The sequence below is a fragment of the Pleuronectes platessa genome, chromosome 9, assembly GCF_947347685.1.
Source record: "Pleuronectes platessa chromosome 9, fPlePla1.1, whole genome shotgun sequence".
Taxonomy (NCBI): domain Eukaryota; kingdom Metazoa; phylum Chordata; class Actinopteri; order Pleuronectiformes; family Pleuronectidae; genus Pleuronectes; species Pleuronectes platessa.
This window is the reverse complement of record NC_070634.1, coordinates 16,502,740-16,527,590: the sequence shown is the minus strand read 5'-3', so window position 1 is coordinate 16,527,590 and position 24,851 is coordinate 16,502,740. Positions and strand designations below refer to the sequence as shown.

The window sequence follows — 24,851 nt, the reverse complement described above, 5'->3', positions numbered from 1 at the left end:
TACATTTAGATAAAGAGATCCAGCCAGGATTTGTACTCTTGGTTAAAAGCTTTTTTTTTTTATTGGTTACAATAACTCATGGCAACATATCAGTATAACCAAGCCACTGTACAAATACAAAAAAAAGGTCTGGTGTGAAAAAGACTATAAAAATTATTCCATAACAAGTGATTATAATTTCACACAATAGCACTGTAAGAGAAGTATCATGGCACCAAGTCCCTGGTCTTTACTGGCTTAAAACATGAAACAATAAATTAAAAGAAAATCAAAAAAAGAAAAAGTCAGAACAGTGGGTTGTAGAGTCAAAGGGCAGTGCATTGTTTTGGTGATGGTGCTGTGGTTATGTGGTGCAACCGATTCAAGTGGTGAGGTGTCCAAAGATTTTTTTCCCCTACTATATTGACAATTTATGCAGTAAAACTTAAAACTATATATTTTTTTTCATATTCAGCTGTTAAATCGGAGGATTATGTAAATAGTCTTTAAAAATACTGCCTGAACCTGTGCAGCAAAGACAACTTCACATCTCATCTTTCACGTTAAACGTTTGGCACTGTGGGCGATTTGCTAAAACCCCCTAAAACACTACAGCCAGACACGCTTTAAAGTTACGAGGATTAAAACAAGTCACAGATTCAGGTTGTGGTGCTTCAGACCTTAAATGCATTGAAATGTTGGCACATGTTGCAACGTCAGACAGCTCCAGATCAGTGGAGGAGTGATGGGTCTGAACCAGGTCAATACAACACTCGTGTGATAATAAACAAAGCCAAGCACCTCTTTTTTTGATGAATGAGTCTACTGCACTGCTTAAGATGAGTGAACTGCACAGGCACAAAGTGTTATCTTACTATCCCAGGTTCCAGCTGTTAATACTGCTGAAATACACACACGCACACACACACACACGCACACAGCGAGGACATGGCTGAATATCACTGTCCGTATGCAGACGATCCCCTTGTTTACCTGGTAAGGGCTATGGTGATTTTTTTTTTTAAGTTCACACAGTTAATGACGGAATCTGAAAGTAAAACTACAGAGACTGCAGAGGAATAGTTGAACACAATGGGAGATTCGCTTTTTGGCATTGATGAGGTGAGTAATGCTTTCCTGTAAACCACGCTACTGACTAGCTTAGCTCAGTTTAACACAAAGACTAGGTACATAAGCTAATTTTGCTCTTAAAAGTGCCTACTAGCTCCCTAATTCACTAATCGTTAGAATAACTAACTTTCGTTCGTGAAAAAATTTAGATTTATTTTTGGATAACAATACTCTGTGGTGCTTTTTCTACCAATAAACAGTGAAGCTAAACTGGCGTGAAGGAACAAATATGAACAGACACATTTGACACATTTAGATTTGGTGTACGTTCAACTTTATATAAATACAATTATCTCCGATGTCTATCCCAAATAAACGTTCATTAACAACAAAGAAAAAATATGCTTTAGGACTTGATTGAGAATTATCAAATTTTAGTTCTTTATATCAAATCATTCAGATGTCTGCACGTTGAGAAATCGACGGGGAAATATTTAAATGTGAGGCAAAAAGTTGGTTCGAGTTTTTCTTCCCAATGTCGTGCAAAAGTGAAATGAATTTCACATAATTAAAATCTTCTAACATTTAATGCTTACAACACTTTGTACCTAATTCTTCACAGATATATACGAGAGTGGTCAGAATCTCACCAAGCAGACAGTTTTGATGAGAAATTTCCCAAAGCGTCAAACTATCCCCTTAAGTTCAAACTGTCAGTCCGCCATCGTGTCACCTCGTCTGAGAACACATGAACATCTGATGTCCACTGACTGAAATAGAAACTGGAGTCTGAGAAGCAACTCAATAACATTTCGGGGTACAAAAAGCCATCTTCAGATATAAGCAGTCCAACTCTTTGATCGTGGAACAGTAGAAAATCAGACGTGTGATTTTTAATTGTTGGATATGGAGAAGGCTGGCACTTGAGTAAAGTGAGCAAACATGTTCTGTTTTTTCTTTTTTGTCACATTGACTAGTTCACAGCTCAGGGTCTGTGGATAACATTGGCACAAAATGAGGAAGTAACACTTAGATCTATGTTATCCACATACATCAGCAAATCGACCCCCTTCCCTTCCCAACCTCCCTCCCTCCCCACCCCACACACACACACACACACCTCCACACTGATATGCGATACATATCTCATCCTACACACCTCGAAGATATTCTCAGGCTTAAAACTAGAACTGTTCTTTTTAAATTCTCTCCAAATGGATTCCTTTAATGCAAAGCCGGGTAGAAGCAGCTCCAACTTAAAAAAAAAATACAGGTTCGCCAAATAGGGGGTTTCATTAACAGCTGATAAATACTACAAACTGTACGGTAGTAGTAGAAAACAGAATTGTATAAAAAGTGATGTAAAACACTTGCTATAAGAAGCAGTATGGCGCTGCATGTGGTTTACCGTAAGCATGCTTTTAGTGTTCACTAGTATCAGAATGTGCTTCTATCGGGAAAAAAAAGATAAATAGCAATCTTCTTGTTGATCAGTGTGTAAAAAGGAATAGCAAGAGGAGAACATTACAGTTGTCGATGCACGTATTACCTTCTTTTATGAATGGTATCGTAAGGCAGGATGGAGACACTTAAGTGCCACATCCCAAAAGGAGCACAAGCCCCTTTTTTATCCGGTGCATGTGGGTCCATTGTTAATATTCAGAGATAGGCACCTGAGACAGCTGATGGATAGGTCCAACTCACGCACATTATTTGTTTTAATCTATAAAAAAAAAAAATGAAGCCTTTAGATTAGAAGAACCAAAATAATGGAAGATGCCTGATGAGCAAATACTCAAAAATCTGAACTACTATCTCTATGGGTAAATAAGTCACGTGCTCCATGGTATAAGTTTGTACTACAGTTTGTGAGTGCATCTCTAGCTCTCTATTAAATGTACATGTCTGTCTACCAAGTGTACTTTCTTCACTAGCAATATCTAACAGTTCATAACATGTTTTTGGTGACGAAAAAGAAATTGCTGTGTGTTAAACCCTTCAATTTTTTTTGTTTGTTTTTCTTTTTTTTTTACAGGCTTGTGGTGGCACTGATGTGTTTTTTGAGTGGCTAACATGATTTCAGTCCCATGCAGTCACTCAGTTCACACCTTGTTAACAACAAAAAGGACACATTGATCCTTCATTTAGGAAAGAAAAGAAAAATGACGTGGTGAGCACTGACAGGTTTCTCACTCTTCTTCTGTTCTCTGGTCCTCAGAGGCCTCCGACAGAGTCACTGCTGTCATTTATCGTCTTTTCATATCCTCACGTATCAGCTGAGCAATCTCCGTTTCTGTTGGTCCATACACAAGTAGAGAGCAGCGTCTGCTCAAGGAGAACACATCTCTCTCCACAGTGTCATTTGTATGGGCGACTTGAGATGCTCATGCCAAATTATAGGATAAGTGTAGATTCAGTAGGCTACAAGAGACACAATGCACATGATGTTTAGGAGCATTATTGGGTTATTGATCCTTTCACAGCAGATTGCATGGAATGGCTGTGGTCTTCAGATATTCAGCATCTGATGATTTGAAATCCTCTCAGGTCGAGGCCAAAGCAGGACTTCCGATAGAATAACATTTTCTTATTTTAGCCCATAATTCACTGATCTCTAGTTTGGAGCTAAAGCTGAATTCAAACTAAAAACCTTAAACGGAGCTTGTTGGTTTTAAGCTCCATCTCTATAATCACAACCACAGCAGTGTGACAGTTTCCTTCCAAAATAAAAGTCTGTGGTGAGGAATGCTTGGGGTCGTGTTGTCAAAAAACAAATAAAAAAAAGAAAAGAATGCCATCACAGTCATCATTCACATGAAAGCAACATTTAGGAGGTGCAGGATGCACGAGTTAATCCCACTGCCTGTGACCATAATACACATATAAATGAGGAAAGTGAGTTGAGCGGAGCCAAATTATTGTTTTTGAAAATTGTTGTTTGCTTGTCATTTGCTTTTTTTGTTTTGTTGCTGGATGAGTTAGGTTCACTGACAGCAAATGTAGAGGAGACTTTTTAGGTCAAATTATGATCCGTTGCTGTGTCGAACTGGTCTGAAAGTCACATGGGCCCAAATAAGTGTATTTGGCATTTTGATGTGTGGTAATGTCAATAAGTGCATTTGAAACAAAACATAAAACCCCCCAAAATTATATTAAAAAACTCAAGGGTGGGAGATAAACTACAAAAATATATACATACACATTATATATGCATATATGATGCATATATACACACATAATGCTATACATATATACTGTCTTTATATATACATTTACATATTACACACCGACAGTCATCGCATTTGTTGTTGGTCATTGTAACAGACGCCCTCTCTATAAGGACGAAATCTTCTACTTTTTCTCCTTCAGTTTTTTGTAACTTTTGATTTAGTTTTGATTGGACAACTCTACTGGATGGTTCTTATTTTTGTGTGTGTAGCTGGGCAAAAAAGAAAATCACTTGTAAAGGTAGAAAGAGTCAGTACTCTCTCTCTGGTGGGCCGGAGAGACGAGAACTGGGGGTGAATGAAGAGGATTTTGGCTGACACAGTGTGCACCCCTCGGGTCCAGCCCAGCAGATGAGTTGGGGGATATCGTGGGTGGGGGGGTTGCAAGGTGGAGGTTGGCAGGCAGTGATTGGGTGTGGCGGGGGGGAGGAGGTTTGTTTTAGTTCCAGATCCGGAGGAAACTGTCCCAGGAGCCGGTGGCTACAGCCATGCCGTCTTCTGTCACCCCTAAACAGCTCACTCTGTTGTCGTGGCCCGCCAACACACCTGGAGGACAGGGAAACAGTGATTCTGAATATTGCTGCAAGTCAAAGTCAAGAGCCATTTAAACATGACATAACAATTACTCAGACATAACAACAAAGTCTTAAGCTTTGTAAGACAGGAAACATATGTTTGATTATAGAGGGCAATTACTATTTGATCAGTCAATTAAGGAACTGACAGAAAAATATAGCGACTATGTCTTAATCAATAAATAATTTAAGATATTTTTTAATGCAAAAACATTCCCCCGTTTCTAATGCCACAAACATTACTACACATTTCCTTGTGCGTCTCCACATGCATCAAGCCCAAAACAGACTAGATTTCTCTCATTTAACAAAAAAAAATAAAGAAAACGAGCAAATGTGGTGATTAGACTGTATGCAAATAGTAATAGCACTTTATAAAGTTAATTTAAAGCTGATCTTTGGAGTACTGCAAAAAATTGTTCAACAACTGTTCTTGTAAATGTTGATTAAAGTGTGATATATTGTTGGCGGTATTACTTTGCCTGCCTCCCTTTTTCATAGTCTAACCATAACATTTACTCTTACTTGTAGAAGCTTATCAAATTTATGAGTAGAAATGAGTTCAGCTTATTGGTCCGGCCCTCCACAACTCTCCATGTTTCTCATGTGGCCCCTCGGGAAAATGAATTGCCCACCCCTGATCTAGAGTGACCAATTGTGATCAGATCTCACTTCCTTTATCTAAAGGCAAATAAAACTGTACATCATTTCTATACCCAACGACCAAATTAAGTAATTTTAGCCGATCAGTGTTTGTCTGTCATTGTGAGAGATTGAGAGCGGAGCCAGGAGGAGAATTCAGACATCATTTACCTGCACGCTCTCCTTTCAGAGTGTCCCAGACATTGCAGTTGAAGTCATCGTAGCCAGCCAGGAGCAGACGGCCGCTCTTGGAGAAAGCCACAGAGGTGATCCCGCAGATGATGTTGTCATGGCTGTACATCATCAGCTCCTGGTCGGCACGCAGGTCGAACAGCCTGCAGGTGGCGTCATCTGAGCCTGTGCCAAAGGCGTTTCCATTGGGGAAAAACTACAGGGGAAAAAATATTTAAATTAAGCTGAAGGAAAGTGTTTTTTAAGCCATTATATTGTGTTATTGAGGCACAAGGTTGGTTTCTCTAGAGACATATTTTCATCAAAAAGCTTCTTGTTCTTCCCAAAGTGTTATAGTCATTCATACTCATAACCCTAACCCTAACCCAGAGGGGGGAAAAAACATGCAGCTTTAGAGACCTGCCTTAAAAATGAGCAGGAAATATTTCCAGTAGGGGAATCAAAATGATCAATACATAGTTAAATGAAACATATTGACATTTCCCAATATGAGCTTATCAGGTCTTCTCTGTATTGGCTTAAATGGAGGGTAAACTGAGTTATAATCATTACGTATAGGGCTATATTTAATCTGCAGCCTGAATCACCTTCCTGCTGTGCGTTTGTCACTAAATGTCCAGTACTCACGGTGACGGCGTTGATGTCGGACACGTGGCCGGTGAAGGACTGCCTGCACATGCCATCACGGATGTCCCACAGCTTGGAGGTGGCATCACAGGCTCCTGACACAAAGGTCTTGTAGTCAGGACTGAGAGACAAACTCATCACGTCTCCTGTGTGGCCAGTGAAGGTGGTAGCCTGCTGGCCTGTCTCTATGTCCCACAATGCACTGCAGAAAATATGTTTTGGTAAGGAATGATTACTGAAAATGTTGCCCGAGTAATAATAAAGCTTCGAAGTAAACAGCATGAAAGACTCGTGCTTTAACGTATATTGGAAAATTACACGTGTCAACTGTAATGTGCTAATTTAATGTGAATAGAATATTTTCAATCATGTTAACAGCCTTGTTCTTTAGGCTGCAGGCGAGGACACAATGTCGCTGACTCACCAGGTGGTGTCTCCAGAGCTGGTCAGTATCTGGTTGTCATCCAAGAAACGACAGCAGGACAAATAACCTGCAGATAAACAGAGGTTCCACATCAGATAGGAAGAGATCTCTCCTTGCTTTGTCAGTTCCCCTAAACAAAGCACTTAACTCTTAACCAGAGCCGGCAGCTACTGAATCTTGTTCAAGTAGTTATGTTCACAAAAAAAAGATGAGTTGGGCCTGTGTTGAAATATCAACCAGTGCTGCCTTCATGTTGTGGTATTATGAAAATGTGCATTCACTGTAGTTAATCATCAAAGCAGTTGTCTCTGTTTATAGGGAGCCACACATTTGTAAGTGTATTAGAGAGTGCCTGCAAGTCAATCTATGAAAACAAATTCAACAAACATAAATATATTGAAGTATAAATAAACACCATGCTTGGCATGAAGGTTGTTAGGTCTCCTTTTATTTTTATTTATTGTGCCGTGCTCACCTGTGTGTCCCGGCAGCTCTCGGGTAACGCGCACATTGCCTTCACGGGTCTTCAGGCTATATATAGAGCATATGTTGTCCAAGCCTCCGCAGGCCACATAGTTCCCGGAGGGGGCGTAGGCGCATGTCATCACCCAGGAGGAGCGCAGTGGGATGGCATGCATCTATGGACAAGGAGAGCCAAGGTCATCTCTTTATGAAGTGCAATAAGAGGAAATTATGTTAAGTTTAAAGGCTTATTTGAGTTAATGAAAAGTTTGGAAGCGGTGTTATGCTTTTAAGTATTAAACACAAAATTCTGCCATTTCCATGGGTAACACTGAGGCAAAGGATGTAAAGCATCATGGAACTTAAACGTTAAGAAGATTTTTATCCCAATGTTGTTAGTAACGTATTCTCCTTTATCACATAAATAACTAAATCAACTGCACTGTGGCCTAAAATGGAAGCTGGACAGTTGATATGAACTTGTAATAAGTACAAGTTACTACAAAAATCTAAAAGGAAAGTTAGTAAAATCTGACAGGAGTGATACAAAGAATAACTTCTTCATGTACTTTTACTCATGTTTTAATACATTTTAATACAAATATGACTTATTCATTCCATCTTCCACCAGATTACGAAACAACAATAAGTAGGATCACAAATGTTTTTGATTGCTTTTAGTTGTCCACACTAGACATGTGAAGTAGAGTATATATTGTAGCTTTAATGGTTGATGTTTGGTGTATTTATATATAAGTGGTCTATTGTGCGCGGTATGTTACGTGATGCATTGGGCCCCTTTGGGACAAAATATACCATAGATTGCCTTTCCTTACACATTTTACCGTTGAATATCAGTAATCACACCTTATTTGTTGTGTAGCTGTCCCAGATGATAAGCTTTCCATCCTGCGAGGCACTGACGAGTAACCTGGAAACAGATGAAAAACAGCAGCATGAAAGAAGGCTCACATGTTGGAAAATCCACATAATCTAAGGTACATGCACCTCGTTCATTAAAAGCAATGAGAGCCTGCCACCTTACAGACTACTGTACTACACTGTCTGAAAGACTACAGGTGCTCTGTCTAAAAGCATTTAGCTCTTCAGTGAGATTCCTACTGCTCATTTCCCTCCAACATCCCTTTTCCTCCCTCTCCCGGTGGACGTCTCCTCATCCAGGGAAGCCACTTTAAATGTCCTACTCCATGCAATATTTATCACGTTGGTTATGTAAAAGAGCCTGCTGTTGGGTGGGAGGTGGAGGCCCGAGGAGTTGGGAAAGCATGAGAAACAAGCTGTGATGGGACATCAAGTATAGAGAAGAAATAGGAGAGGAGGAAGTGAGAACAGGGAGGACAGAGTGAGTGCAGGAGGTGGTAAAGATGCAGGAACAGCTGGAACCCTTCCCCCCCATCCTGACTGTGTGTTTTTATCTCGCTGGGGACCGGAAGTGGTTTGACGGTGCTACGCCGCAATCAAGAGGAGGGCCATCGAGCTCAAATGTCAGTGGCTGTATACAAAATAAACACTGGTGTCCTGCAGGGTCACCCAGGGGGTGTTAGGCACACATGTGCAAACATTCACACCAACACGCTTAACGGACTCATCTGTACTGAAGAATGATTAATCACAATTCTAATATATTAGTAATATCAGAGTTAAGCTTTGTAATAAAACACTATGGCTCTTTTATGCTCAATGACAGATCCTTACACCGACGGAACTTTCTGTTTGTACTCTATATTCATTTTGTCCAAATTTCCTGCACATCTTCTGAAAGCTAATGGATATGGACATATCTCAGGGGGCAGTATCTGATAGTTCAAGCGAAACAACCATAGCACATGAGGAAGAAATGTCAAAAATGGCATTACTTCTTGAAGTTGGAACACTGCTGTTTACAACACGGCCTCTTTTGCCTCCATTTTATGAGGTAGATTATAACAACCTCCTCCACCGTCATCATGTTTGTCGTGGAAGACAAACTCGACTTCTGCGTTGCCCTCTAGTGGATGTATTGCTTAACAACCTTGCCAAAGTAAAGACTGAATTTGAAAGACATAGGCAGTGACCTTTGCATCGTATCTCTATTTATACATAACGGCAGCATAAATTAGCCTTTAGACTCAAGCAAAAACTTTCAGTACTGAAAAAAGTACAGGAGTGTGTTATGTTTGTCTTCTAAAATCTACAAAATTTTAACTACAAAAACATCATCTACATCTTTAGCTACATCATCTTCCTATTTCCTTTTTTCTACAACATTAGTGTACTGCATGCATACTAAGGTGTAAATAAAACTGTGGCTGATAGGTTTCTGTGCTCAAAATTGCAACAAATTGTTAAAAAGGCAGTTTGATTTTTATACAACCCCAAGTGTGAGACCGCACTTGCTGTCCAATCTGGACACTGTTAACAGTAGATCTTACTGCATCTTTAACTAAATGTGAGTCTGAGGTGAATGTGTGTCTCTGTGCCTGGTGAATATCATTACTGTGCTCATAGTGAGGGTGTAAATTAGTGCTAGTACTTAGACAGATGTACAGAAGTAGTGGCGGTGGCAGTAGTGACAGTCATTTATGGTGGTATTAGTCATATTAGTAGAATAGTAGTAAGTAGTAGTAGTAGTAATAGTAGTAGCAGTAGAGGTACTGGTAGTAGTATATAGTCCCACACCTGGGACTGCCGTCACTGCCCCAGTGCATTGCATTGAGAGACAGATGGACAGAGAGAAAGATCAAGAGTGACAAAGACATATTAAACGCAGAGAAAGACAACTTTCAACATCAATGATACAATAATAGCCTTGAACTCCTTAATCATATATTATTGTTTCAGTGTACAGTTACAGTGACAATATGCTGTAATACTGAGAGCTGCTCTACTAAAAGTGGTGAGTCAAGTAGAATACTAATTGGTGTTGGCTTTTGTGTAAACAATAATGTAGGAAAAATGTATCAAATAAGGCACTTTTTGGGAGACCGATATTTGCTGAACCCCTGTACTCTGCTTTTCGTGTGTTCATGTTTGGCTGGGATGAAAACCTGCAGACTGTCTGCTCTCACAAGCAATTTATTGCCCATCACTGGCATGTATCTTTACAGTTATAGTTGTAGTGTTAGCAGTAGTCAAGGTGACTCCTTGTGCCAGATTTTGACGATGGATGAGGGGAAAAAATTCCCTCGTTCAGAAAACTGTAGACATTTCATGAGAACTACAAATAATTTGACTTCAGTGTGCAAACCTAAATCAGCTCCTGCTTTAAAAAACTAAAACTTGATGAAGAAAAAAGTATAAATCTGCAGCAGTCACTTCCAAACATTTTCCAGAAACCAAAAAGAAAGCTGAACCATAGTACAACTCATCTGTTATTTGCTAAATGCCCCTAAAACCTAAAATTACAACGAATAACACAGAATAAATTCAGAGGAACAAACAGGTTTATTTCATAAACTGATGGAAGCTACTAATTGTGTTCTTTGTAGAGTTATTACTCTACCTGGAGTCGCTTCCCCAGTGCATAGCATAGATCTTGGCCAGGTGGCCCCTGAGAGTGCGTCGCGTCCGCATCTGTATCCGGCCCACTGAGTCCAGACCCGCTGTGATCTGCCAAAACACAGGAGGACGCATCAGTAGTTACACGCAGGGCCCATATGCACTTATCACCAATGGACACTAGCTGAGCAAAACAGCCCAAAATCACTCAGCAGTGAACAGTGAAGAATAATAGCGGAGGTCATTACTGCTGTATAATATCTGTGTGTATGTATGTATATATGGTATGTGTAAGAACATATCTTTGTAAATACTGAAGAGCTGAGGATAAACAGGGTCCAGAAATATTTGTAATGTTTATTTTGACCATAGACTGTATATAAAAATGGACGACTTGACTGCTCCCCAGAAGTGATGCCAAATTGTCTCGATTGTCCCCTTGTGGCTGGCTGCAGCATCGGTCTAAAACCACACCTCATCCAAGTTAGTGGAAGTGACATAGACAAAACTAAAAAGTCAAAGTAAACGTCGAACCATTTTTTTACCAAACATGGTTTCTGTCATTAAGGTAGTTCTTATCACATCAATGTTTGTACAAGTGTACATTTTTCTGTGAGGTTGGTTTAAATGAGTTATTGGATGCAATCTAAACAGGCTGAAACACCATGATTTTCAGCGAAGACTGGCTCACGATTGGTCAATTGTATCAACATGACCTCACTACAGTGGCTCCATCTGTGATCACTACTGCGGAGACTTTGGCTTCAATTACACAAGATAGCATCATTCCTATCCAAGATATTTTAACTTTATTTCTGAAGAGTGTTAGGAAATGCGTTGTCCATCTTTATATACAGTCTAGTATTTTGACTAGGTCAAAACTTAACTCTTGGATTTCCCTGTATATTGTTCTGCCTTGTGACTATGTAAAACAACAATTTATTAAACATTTCTTCACACAATTTAAGTTATTTACAGCAACTTTTAACATTTTCCCCTCTTGTGAAAACACAGATGTTGAGATGCAAACTTGTACAGGAAATAAATGTTTTTATTATTTACCAAGTGATGTGAATATGAGGAGTGAGTCTCTTACCTGTGACAGAGTGGAGTCGCTGCAAGATTTTCTGGCATCCTGCAACAAAACAGAAATCTCAAAAATCATGTGGATCAGAGACAAATTTCAGCTTGTTCAGTCAACCACACCTTAAACAAAAAGGAGAAAGACAGACATCAAAAAATGTATGATGAAAAGGTTACTTTGAAAAAGTGCCTGAAAATGAACAGTTATTGCCAGATGTCACAGAATAATCACACAGGATCAATTTCTAGAATCCAATTTGAAAGGGGGGATGCCTGATTGACTAGTTATATGCCAAGTGTGCCAGTGTCTCATCAGAAACTGTGTGAGTCACAGCTTGTAGGGAGCAGACAGTGGCAAACATTTGGTGTACACACACGTACATAACTCACACACACACACACACACACACGTCAACATAAACAAACACGTGCACGTACCCGGATCTGATTGCGTAGTTGCTCGGCTTCCTGCCGCAACTGTTCCAGCTCACTCATTGTCCCTCTGTGGTGTGTTCAGGTCACTGCTCCAAATACCGACTGGCTTGGGAAAACACACGTGCCTACACGTGTGCACTCACACACACACACACTCACTCAAACGCACCCACACACTCACGCGTTTTTACCAATTGACACCTGCAAGACAGAGAGACAAAAATACTATGAGTTAATAAGGCGGACGGAGAGCGAAGGATGGGAAGACTTCCATCAGACAAACATAGGTATCCTGTTTGGGTTCAGACCAAAGAGGAGGGTGCTGTGGAGAGTTGGGAAGGGTGGGGCCGGGTTGGGGCCTGGAGGGTGGCCTGGCTCTTCAAACACCCCCAGTATGGTTCAAAAGGCCATCTGAGCCCGGCTCTGACCTTTTGTGACTCAATCGGCCTTTTGTGTTGTTGCAGTGCACCATTTGCTCAACCCAGCCAAAAAGAACCCTGAACATACGTGTGTATCTGTGTGTTGTGAACTACAGGCAGCTATCAAAGGTTTATTAGACAATAGGGAGAACGAAAACATATGTATTTACCTGTGAGAGCATTACATGTTTATTTATTTGAATGCGTGTCTGGGTTTAGTGTGTCAGATTCAGCAGTATCTGTTTGTATGTGCGTGTGTGCATATGCAGGTTGCCACTACATTTACCTTGGGGAGAATGAATGTGGGTCATGAAGCACTTAGACACTCCTCAGAAAATGTTTGGACCGCACCCCCACCCCCATTTTCCAGGCTGTTTTACAGTCTGCCGTCCAGAAGTCTAACCCTCCAAGATTAAATTTTCATTTCCAGTTTCTATAATTCAACAATTAGGCCGAATCCAGCCGTTCCTCTCCACAGGAAATCATGTTAATGTAAAGAGGAGGATGCTTGTGTTTTATATTCATTTAAAACCATTGGGGCACATTTTCGTCTTCACCATTAAAGAAACCACATCTTTATACAAATAGGAAATAATTAAAATGAAATAGTTCAATTAGCAAAGAAGATATTTTTTTTATTTTCTTAAAGGAGTAGCTTCTCAGTTTCCTTAGTTTTGGTCATTGTTCCTTTTCTCTACTGACACAAGAGAGGAAGCATTGGACGGCTCATTGTGGACTCTTGTCTCAGCCAAGGAGGCCTTTGACAGTAACGAGGCATGAGGGACAGCAAGAGTTGCAGTGCTTTCAGCTGCCTGAGAGTGAGGTTACTCCCTCCGCCGGATGACGCAACCCCCCTGAAGAGAGGCTCTCAGCGTCAGCTCGCCTGTGATGTGGTGCTGCTTTATTACTGCCATGGATCCATTCACACCGTATGCCTCTGAAGTCTGCCACGTCACACAGAGCACACTGTGGACTACTAAAGCATCCGATATGCCATTCTCCAATCGTCTAAAATACGTTTCAATCAATGTTTTCAGCCTCAGGCCTGTGTTGTGAACTGCAACGGAGCACACCGGAGAGATGACATGGGAAATAAATATCGCAGGTAGGATAGATGATGATGCTGAAAAACGAGATGCTTCAGGGGCTTTCCCATCAGTGTGGACTAAACGTACAGCCCTGATGTTAAGGCAAACAATGGGCCTGATTTATGAGAGTGCCACATGAATCACATTTGGGTACTAAATAAGTCAATTTAAAACCAAAACAGGACACTCAAAACTGAAACTATCATGAACTGCATGTCAACCTCAATCCCTGTGAGTGTGAGTATGTGTTTTCTCCAGCTGCGTGACTCGAGTCATGCAGCAGAGCCAATACAGAGCAAGAGCATGGCACACGATTGGGGGTGACAAAGGCGGAGCTGTGCGCCGGAGCTGCCTATTGTTTAGTATGAGGCTGCCAGCTACAGTAGATAGGGCTGCTTGGCACCACCACAGACTGTGGCCATGGAAACTACAATTGCTCCTCCTCAGGCCTAATGACACAGATCAACCAACCAGCCGCTCATCCAACCTGTTGAGCCTGGTGCTCTCTGCAGTCAGCAGGAGATCCCAGCTGTCATAAAACTATGTGCAACCACATAATTCTCAGACATTAGTTATCCAGAGGAGCAGATATATCTGAGACAATAGTCACAATAGTCCAGCATCGGAAATACCTCTGATACACCCGAAAATGTTGGGTCGTGAAGCAGCAAGTATGCAAATCTTTGTACCTATCCAATACCAGAGCTTTCAGAATATTAGTTTCACTCTGATAAAACAGCAATTTTCATCATTCTTCGTCAATCCACAACAGCAGTTAAGTTGTACCGCCACTACCAAGTACTATTTTAAGAAGATGTGATTTCTGGTAGTGTAGCCTTAGCAAGTTAAATGTCAGCAATTTGGCAATATTTTACTGTGGAATGTCCCACAAATAAACGCTGTTGTGTAATGTATGATAGACCTCAGTTTCCAGAGGTGGCTTAAGTGTGGCTAGATACAAAACTAGCAATCTCATAAAGCATTTTAAGAACTATCACATGAAAGACCATGAGTTCACCAAGACGAATGGAAAAAATGACAAAGTGTAAAGTGGCAAAGACAGCCCCAAAACAAAATAGATAAGACAAACAAATGCAGTACAGTAGATCCGTACTCAATATCGGTTAATATGCAATGTCCAGAGCTCGGACTTGCTATCAGAAAGGAAAAAAAAATTGTATTGGCTCAGTTTTATACACGTCAATGTGAAGAAGAGGTGAAGGTTCACTAATACACGACCATTACATATAATGACTCCGGTTAAACAGATCAAATAGTCTATAATTCAATAATCCATCAGTCTATCAGATAATCATTATATACAAATATAGCATCATCCTCAAACTTGGTCATCACTGAATGTCATGAGATAAAACGGATTTTCCTTTTTCTGATAGAACGTAAATTGGGTTTTCTGACATTTTATTACAAACAATTAATGATTTGAATAAGAAAAAAATAATAGTCCTTAGTTGTAACTTTTTTCTATTTTTAAACCATTGTTTTTGCGAGAATCTTTAATGGGTACACAGCTGTTTTTGCACAACAACATGAACAAATCTTTTTTTCCAGGTATCTTTTGAACCGGATCTGTGAGACCATCACATCCTTGTTGGTTACAACAACTATACCATAATGCAAGTGAAGAAAGCCGCAGGAGGTGCAGGCAGTGCAGCTGCACCCAAAGCCACAGGCGCCCAACAACATGAAATGGTCAGGAAGCTAAGGAATTAACATTATGAAATGCCAGGTCTGAACAAGTTCCTGTATCATGGCCCACCAAGAGGGCTTAACACAAATGTTATGTGGATTTAGAGTAAGATCCTAATATTTATAATGATCAAAATCACATTCTATAAATTGGACTAAGTATTTAACTTTCATTGCAGTGAACACAGAAAATAGATGGACTTTATACATTCATAAATTTTGTCTGTTCTGATCATTTTGTTTGAGGTTTAAATGCAACAAGCTCAAACAGCACAAAATGTTTAATTAGCAATATGTGAAATAACTATAAGCTTTAGTATTGAGTTCTTTATTTATCCTCAACAACCGTTTGTATTTTTAACTAATAATAATCAATGGCAAAATATGCAAGACATGCATGATAGTTTGAAATTTGTTAAACATATTTAAGAAAAAATATTTCCTTCACTAGTAAAATATATATAAAGATATCACCAAAACCTTCAAGTAAAACAACTTAGTTTATTTTTTTGCTCATGAATGACCTTTATATATTACCAAATGTTTTTCATGAACGTCTTTGTAGTTGCTTTTATTGTGACAAATACTTTGACTATTGACTGTGCGGTTATCTAAACATTTGACCCTTTTTTTTTTTTACATTTTGGAATATACATAAGGAATTGATAACCGGAATTGATAAGCCAAATCAGAATAGATGAAAAAATATACAAAATCCTCCACCTGATCCTATTTTTGCAGTTTCTATTCAAGGGCCTATTTTTGATGTTTGAAATGTATGCTTAATGAGCTCCACTGAAAAATCAATGGCAAACTACCAGCTGTTTTTTTTTATTTATGAGAGTGGGAGCTAGATGAAGGAAGGCAGATCCACCAGGTGTAAACTTGTTCAGGTAACTCGCTAACTATTCCAAACATCCAGAGAATGGAGGAAATAACTGGTGAGATTCCAGTAAGGTGAACGACTACATATCTTCCTTCTGTTCAGTTGATCCACATTCACACCATATTCTTCATGTTTCGTGAACAGCGAATTAGACGTTAAGAGACCTTAAGAGAGATTCTTATTAAGAAAAAATGGACAGGAACACAGTGAGCGTGTGTGATGATTGTTTGACCTACTTTGCTCACGGGTATCACACCTACACCAGAATTACACACAATGTAGTCACAGACCAGTCATTCTTTTTTACAATTAGTGAAATTACAAGAACCTTATTAGATGAGAACTGATTCAAATGACATCCTTATTCTGACGCCAGATGATCCTTTGACGTGAAAGTTTTAGATTTTCTGTGAACATCTAGCTGTTGTTTTGTTACCACAACGGAGGTGTGGTTTAGGTTTGGTCACATACAGCTGTACAACTAAAAAAGGTTGAGCAGGGACATGCACTACAGTGTATCTGCATCATGCTGTGAAAGAGAATATTTTTCAGAAATCAAGATTATACACTACTGTATTACAATGAGTGGTGTTTCTTTTTTTGTCCATTCCGTTTATATCAGTGGGGACAAGGTGAAAAAACAGAAACACCTGTCATGGATATATATACATATACATGTATGATGTATAATACAGTTCAACATGACCCCCAAAAGACTGCATCTTATAGGTTGATTATACAGTTTAATCATGACCTCAGAATTTCAACAAAATTGCATTATATTTACTGTCATAAAGGTTTCATTGATTGTAAAAACTACATTAGTTATAGATTGTATGGGTATATTAAAGTGAGTGTCGATCACAATATAGAAAAGAGTTCATATTTGATACAGTCAACTTTACTGTTCTCATTCTCACTAATATTAATATAGTGAAGATATAATTGCTCAGTCCTACACTATCTATGATGTTGACTGGTCTCGGCTTTAGGACTGCTCGTCATAAGTATTTTTACAAATGGATATTTTTCTATTGATTAAATAATAACTTTAAACTATAAAAACTGTGAGAATAATGAAATATATTTAATAATACACAGTGACAGAAAAGTAGTAAATCTTCACACTGGATAAGATGGAATCAGAGGATTTGATATTTTACTTGAATAATTTACCATTTAATTATCTATCATAATAAAAGTAATGACACCATTAGGTAAAAACTAGCCAGCACCAAATGAACTGTAGATTTAAAGAACTATAGAAACGACCATGATCCTAAAATTAATATATATATATATTTAACATAACATAACAGCAGCATCACATGGAGACATTGACAACATGCATGTAAATATAATGTTTCTACACATCTGTATGAACCGATGACAGAGTACAGAGACATTTTTTTATACGAGCGACAAATTGCTCGAGTCGTCACGCAACCAGTGTGATGAGGGCGGACTGTGTGTGTGTGTATGTATATGCGTGTGTGTGTGTGTCTGTATGTATGTGTGTATGTATGTATGTGTGTTTGATGGGAAAAGGGGTGGGGGGGCAGGGTTAATAACGCAAATGAGAAAACATCTGTACGAACTGTGAAGAGAAGAATGTGCGTGTGTCGCAGCTGCACAGTCATTTAACAGACAGGGGAGGGGGGGAAGGCCGCGTCTGGTCGTCGGTGAATTTCCAGCAGGAACAAACCAGCGCTGAGGCAACAGTGTGAACAGTTATGTCAACAGCTCCACCGCTGCGAACAGGAGTCCGTCAAGCTAATGTCGACACCTCCACCTCGGCTACACGACCATTACACAGGAGCAGGAGAAACGGCCAAACCCCCCCGCAGAGAGAGACATACACCCAGAGACGAGCGCTCCCGTCCTTACCTGAAACAGGCTGCTTCTCTCGGGCTCCGTGCGTCTTCTCGAACCACTCCTGTTTTCACACGGCAGCCATGGTCCCAGTTGTGAGACGAAGCCCGCAGGCAGCCGCGCTCATTTTAACTCGATTTCACGGTTTTAGTGGCTCAGGGACGAGCGCGACTCGGGTCACATTAGACTAAAAGAAAATGTTCACCAACCAAGCTAATCACCACACCCATGAAAGTGGGAACATGGCAACAGCCTACGCTGAGGGGTGCACGGCGGCGGGGACCGTGATATGCTTCTCTTTTAAAACCGCTGAAGCACACGTATAATGGCAAATACTTCCCGAATGTTATTTGTTTCGAGTCAGCATTCAAAATCGCTCAGTATTAACGTCCTTTCTAGGTGGGTGAAAATGTTGTAAATGTGTGGGTTTACCTCCAGGCGGAGTGGTACGGTCTGGCAGCCCCCTCAACAAAAAGGAACCGAATGGGATACAGGAAGCTAATGTGAGAGCTGAGCTGCCTGTGGTGGAGGGATTCTAATACTAATACTCTTCTAACCACTGTATTAGACACATTCAGACCAAACACGGGTTCATTGGCTCTGGTGTAACACCGAATAAAACCACAACAACTGTCAACACACAGTGGGAGGTACAGTTTCATCTGGACCATAAATGTGATTAATCACCATTTGTGACTTCATGGCCACACCTGAGTTCATCTGAGGTTTATGAAGCTACAGCTGTGCAAATAAAGAATAAGGAGATGTACGGTGCACGACTCACTACAGCTGGATATAAAGAACCAAATACTGTGTCATATTCCAGATTACTCCACAATGTTGTCTCTCCCAGTGAATTACTAATTTATGATTAGTCCTTTTTCAGTGAGTTTGAAAAACATCAGAAAATATCCAGACGCTTGTCACACCTCCAGATATTTTTCATTTTACCGTAATAGACGATAAAGCATAAAAGAAGTAAACCCCTGCATTTGTGTCCAACAAACAGTGTGTTACATTTTTGATCAAAAACGAGAAGTTGTTGATAATACATTTTCTTTCACTCAACTATTGATTAAAGGTTCTGTGTGTAGAGTTTAGTGATATCTAGTGGTGAAGTTGGGTGTTGCAGCTGAATCCCCCTCCCCTCACCCTTCTATTCCGAACCTGAGGGAGCATTCAGCTGTCATAAAAACTCAAAAGATGTTTAGTTTGTCAAGGATCCGCTCTCAATTCAAATATAAAGTATTTAAATATGTAGGGCTCAATGAAAAAAAACAAATTTCTACAATGTAGATGAAACTTTATCTTATCAATAGTGACTATCTTTTTGCCCGAGAACTTCATTTTAAAGGTACAGAATAGATTTCCATTTTTTCAGTCTATTCTGTATTATTATATATAAACAGCTCAAAGGTACAAAACACTTAAATTAAAACATGCACAGAAGGTTTGTGGTTATATTTCATCTACTCAAAGACAACTGTCTGTTCAGGAACCTTATGATGAAGTCTGTAATCACACAAAGGTACTGAGGGTGTCATTTCAGTCAAATGGCCAAACAAATGGCCTCTAAAATATGATGAATGTTTTAATTCAGTCCATTTGGGTTTGGGACTGTTGATGTGCAACTTAAAGACGCCACTCTGGGTGTCGCTGATTATGGTTTCCTGTCATTTAATAAAACAAAGAGTACATAAAAAGATTAAATGATAAGCCAAATGATTGTTAGTAATAATAATTAAGTCAAATATATGTAATATTGGAAGAAGATATATTTATATTTGTAAATCAGTGGTGTCTTATCAATACAATAAGGGATGGGCCAAGTGCATTAGCAGAACAAAGAAATAAAAAATGTATGTAGGCTACATATGTCCTATATGTGCCCTAAAATGCTTAGAACATATATAGACTTGCAATGATAAGTCAACTAACCCCTTGACTTTAATCAAAAACTATATTGATTTTTTGTAAATAACTAATTTATTATGGAAAATTGATCTAAAAATATATCAAGATGTTACCATAAGCTCTCACAATTTACAGATTAAATGATTATTTTCTGAACCAATAAAATAACCCAGAGACCAATAGATTAAGAAATGACTCACTAGTTGCAGGCATGTGTTTTTTTTATATATAGTGCTAAATTGAAGACAATATATTTTATGACAAATGTATATTCTTTCTGTTGCTACCCTGAGGTTAAATCTGTCACTGTAACTATGCTTTAGATAAGCGAAGATTAATAGGAAGCTATTTCCAAACACCACCCAAAACCCAAAGTAAAAGGTTTGAAAGGTTTGGATTGTGCCAGTAGACAGCTGTGCCAAGTCTCACCCCGGCGCAGCGCGGTGGGCTCATTGAAAAGGATTTCTCCATTAGGACAGGATGAATTTTTAATGGGCTCAATGAAAGGGAGCAGTGGGATAGGCTTTTCCATATCTCTGCACGAGCCATAATCAATGGAGGGAAGATGAAAGTTGCCCAGTCCTTAGTTTCCTTTCGGAGTGGCATGGGGTCAGATTAAGTCTAATTGAATTCTCACACACACACACACACACACACACACACACACACACACACACACACACACACACACACACACACACACACACACACACACACACACACACACACACACACACACACACACACACACACACACACACACACACACACACACACACACACACACACACACACACACACACACACACACACACAGCAGTTTAGGTGTGCCAGACCCATTTCCCCCTAAACACATACCGAGGATGAGGTGACATGTGTTGTAAATGGTTTGTCATTAGAGCAGCTGGGATTAAAGTTTTTTTGTCTTTAATGATCATTATCTCAGCCTGGAAATAGGCTATTATTTGATAATATTATATTTATATATTCATGAACATTTGTTTGGAAAGCGAGAATTTATTGGAATGGTTATAATCCCAGAATATGACTGAACATCCTCACGTACAATTTAGAGAAGTTGGATGACACATCCCGAGACACAACCATAAATCTATCAGAGACCTATAGTCTTTACGATCTTACAGTCGACAAGGCATTGGATTGGTTTTCTGTTATTTCTAGTTGATCTGAGTTATGACGCACACAGGTTTTTGCCGTAGCTTGTTTTGAAGATGACGTAATCCTGGGTCAGCCAAAGATTTTTGTCGTGTCATGTCTGATGTTGCTCAACAAATTTATTAATGATTGCTCAAAGTAGATGTAAATCACACAGTGTGCAATGCAACTACAGTTCAACTCCAGTCCTGCATCATGTCTTTCTACATGTTTTTCTTTTTAGCCTTTTGTGGACCAGGGATCGATTTTACCGGAAAATGTGTAAAAGCACTACATATGACGGAGTTTGCTCTCCAGCCTCTATAGTGAGCAACACGACTGAATTCATTAGCCAGCTGAGAATCAGAGTCAGGGTGTTCAAAAGCACATCCTTGGCCAATCAGGTTCTTTGGCCCATTGCTTGGCAACCGAAAAGGAGGGAGGGAGGAGGGAGGGAGCAAATTGACACTGTAAAAATAGCACATCAATAGCCCTGGTGTCTGAAAAAAAAAAGAAAGACATACATGTTGTCGAGGCTATAAATAGTCCCCTGGAGCCTGGAACAGGTAAAGTGTCTGAATCTCAACTGAATTGTTTCCCACAAACGAGACGTTTTTCTTTTTGCATGGATGCAAATTCATCAGGGCTCAAAGTACAGTAGCAGTTACGCATCTGAAGGAAATATTTGAATTCGAGGTTGGTTTTACGCCCAAGAGGATTATCAAGAGGTTTCTGCATCCCCTCATATGCAAAGGTACTGCAAAGCTATGATGGAATAATTCATTTTGCTGCACTATAACAATAATATGGTAATGTTCACAGACACATATTAAGGTATATTTGATTTTATAATATAAATGTATGTGTTTATTGTGTAGAGGCGTTATGATAAGCCGTATGCTGCATCCCCTCTTCACATATAATCTCCTTGCTACAGTGCCACGCTGTTAAAACGATCAGTACACTTGCCTTTTGTGTAACAGAAGAGCAATGTGGCTAAAAATAGACGTATCTTGTCCAATTCAGTTTCACAGGACTACTCAAAAATGAGCCCAATACGTGGGTGATCAAATCGAGTGGAGATAATGGGACGTGAATCCGGAGCAGCTTCTCGATGTCTATTTTTATTTGCACGTTCCCATTTCTTCTAACCCAAATGTGGCGACGCGCCCCGACGACCTCCGTGTAATACTTCCACTGTATCAAAGGCAATTAAAAGGTGTAGCAACAGTAGAACCTTAAAAGGCTTTATCAGGGCCGTCTTATCCACCAGACATCTCCCGGGGAGGCTGGCCGTTGCCAGGGTAACCCTCACAAATGGCAACTGACGTCAAGAAGGTAGGAGAAATACCAGGGAGAGCCAGAGCTGCTATGCATAATGGATTATTGAAAAAAGGGCCCTCTTGAAAAGTGCAAAGTGACTTAAAATATGCGTGCCTCGCTGGGCTCACTACCACTTCTCTCTCTGTTTCTCCCTCTGTGTGTGATGAGGCAAATAGATGTTGACAGTTTCAGGGTTTTTACTTGCTTACTGGCACAGCTTGGGCTTGGCCGGTCCAACTGAAATTATGCATCTTGAGTCAAACACTGCTGATGAACCATCTCTTCACTGGGTCCAATATGGTTTTCCCGTAGATTGGGATCTGTATACTGTTTACGACCATAAATTGTTTTTTCCTAACATGGAAAATATGTATTTGTGTCTGAATCTGTACACATTGCGGATACAGTATTCTGCTGTGTCCCAAAAGTAAATGATTCCTCTTCTGTGCTAAAATTAGAATGTGTGGCTGTACCTGCACTGCATCTTACCCAATCGAAACCATAGAAAGAAAAAATCTGTCACCTCAGTGGCCACCATCCCCTGCGGATCTGTCATTGGTCACGTAACGAGGATCCACAGTTACATTCATGCATACAGTTCTCAGAAGTGACCACTTCAGGTCATGTTTAAGTCCTAACTACCAGTGGTTTTACTCTGTCGGTCCTATGTCAGGCTCTTGTCTAATCTCGGAGCTATTGTTGGCCCGTGAGAGACGGCCACAGCGGCAGCTTGCTGAAGAGTCCTCATCATTTCTGTGATAATGCCTCTCATGTTGTGTTGTGGAGTCACACTATCGACACCAAGTGTGGAGTCAGGTTTGCTGATGGCAAAGGACAAGTACGGTTGCTACCGAAATTAATACAGCAGGACGGAAAAGTCACTGACATGGTGTCCACCTTTCAGTAGAGATGGTGAATATGAATACCAATTCTATATAATCATCATTGCCCAAACCTTGATAGAAATACATAGCAGCATGACGTATTTGACTTGTCTCATTAAAAAAAAAATCAGATTTCTGTGTATGTTTTCAAATAAAGTTCCATATAGAAAACTGTTTATCTCACAACACATTAAATCAGCACATTAAACTTAAAAACACATATGTCACACAGGAAAAAGTAGGGACAACATTATATTAGAGATTGAAATATTCTGACATGCATGTTAAAAATATTCACAAATAAGTCAAATACAACTGTGTATACGAGGGCGGTATCCAGTCTTTTTACAGCCTCGTGTTTGTACATGTGCACAATTCAATGTTTCCTGTCATAACATCTGGATTAGAAAACTGCTCTCAGTAAAAGCACCTGTGACACGAGGCGTCCCTTAACTCCAGAGTAAATCTGTCTGAAGCTTGAAGTTGTGTTTCAGGGAGAAGCTGCAGAGGAAATGTGCAAAGAGAAGAAATGCAAGTGTTTCAGTCCAGGGGAATCCCACCCACTTCTGTAAACCAGGCGCTGCATCAAGCAACAAATAGCATGAACTAACATCCTTTAAGTTTTCTTAGAAGTGACATGTTAAGTATGGGAGAAAATAAAATAAAGGAAGTGAGGAACAGCCCTGATGTGCTAATGCTCTCCCAAAAAGCCTCTCATCACAGCTGCATCACTGTGGTACCAGATAATCATTAATTTATTACTTGGCCTCATAATTATTTCATTTGAGATTTTGCTGCACCACAGCTTCAGAATATGAGGAGTCTCCTCCTTGTTGCATAAAAACAGCGCAGAACGCCTGATGCCGGGAGTACAGGTTTGACGAGCTCCCTGAAATCCACAGTCAAGTGTCTCCTAATTCTGCAAGTGAGGCTGAGATGTTCATTTAGCCTCCACACCCATCTCCATTTTAAATCAAGTTGTGGTGCAGATTTCCGAGCGAGAAATCACACTTCTTCTTTTGCCTTTTTAAAAACACAAATATTGAAAAAGGAAAAAGCAGGAAGGTGCTTCTCTGCGCTTTTAAAATCTATAATTGTGAAATGTTTTCATATTTTCCCCGGCAGCAGAGATTTTTCCGTGGCAGTGCATCACAGATGAAAGAACCCACACTGAAAAATTTGCACACCAAAAATGTCACGGTTAGAAAAAACAATTCACGTTTCTACCTTTCTCCAGTGCGGAGCAGCAGCAGAGGAAGTGGGAGTTTTCTGCGTACGTCCTAAACGGCATGGATTATGAGTCGCACACAGCGCTCTGGTTTCAGTTCTTCCTTTCAGCTGTGAGTGTAGATGCTGCAGTAAATGGAGAGAGAGGCAGAGCTGGA

The 24,851-nt window shown here is 39.9% G+C and overlaps 1 protein-coding gene across 2 annotated transcripts; it reads right to left on the bottom strand.

The window, feature by feature from the left end:
• Nucleotides 1-29: 29 nt before the first annotated feature.
• On the bottom strand, nucleotides 30-24,851 carry LOC128448651 (guanine nucleotide-binding protein subunit beta-4). 2 transcript variants are annotated; one of them, XM_053431402.1, is made up of 10 exons: nucleotides 24,694-24,851; nucleotides 12,219-12,416; nucleotides 11,794-11,832; nucleotides 10,702-10,808; nucleotides 8,067-8,130; nucleotides 7,213-7,375; nucleotides 6,738-6,804; nucleotides 6,314-6,515; nucleotides 5,666-5,882; nucleotides 30-4,823 (listed from the first exon to the last, which is right to left on the bottom strand). In XM_053431402.1, exons 2-10 carry the CDS (start codon nucleotides 12,273-12,275, stop codon nucleotides 4,717-4,719), a joined length of 1,023 nt encoding a protein of 340 aa, XP_053287377.1. In that variant the 5' UTR covers nucleotides 12,276-12,416; nucleotides 24,694-24,851; the 3' UTR covers nucleotides 30-4,716. The 2 variants fall into 2 exon arrangements, with proteins under 2 accessions (XP_053287377.1, XP_053287376.1); XM_053431401.1 differs by lacking the exon at nucleotides 24,694-24,851 and adding an exon at nucleotides 18,206-18,447.

Coding starts and splice junctions, on each gene's coding strand:
- LOC128448651 (XM_053431402.1), bottom strand. CDS start 12,275: ATGAGTGAGCTGGAACAGTTGCGGCAGGAAGCCGAGCAACTACGCAAT. Junction 6,516..6,737: donor AGCTCTGGAGACACCACCTG/GTGAGTCAGCGA, acceptor TATTTTCTGCAG/TGCATTGTGGGACATAGAGA. Junction 4,824..5,665: donor TCTGAAAGGAGAGCGTGCAG/GTAAATGATGTC, acceptor CCTGTCCTCCAG/GTGTGTTGGCGGGCCACGAC.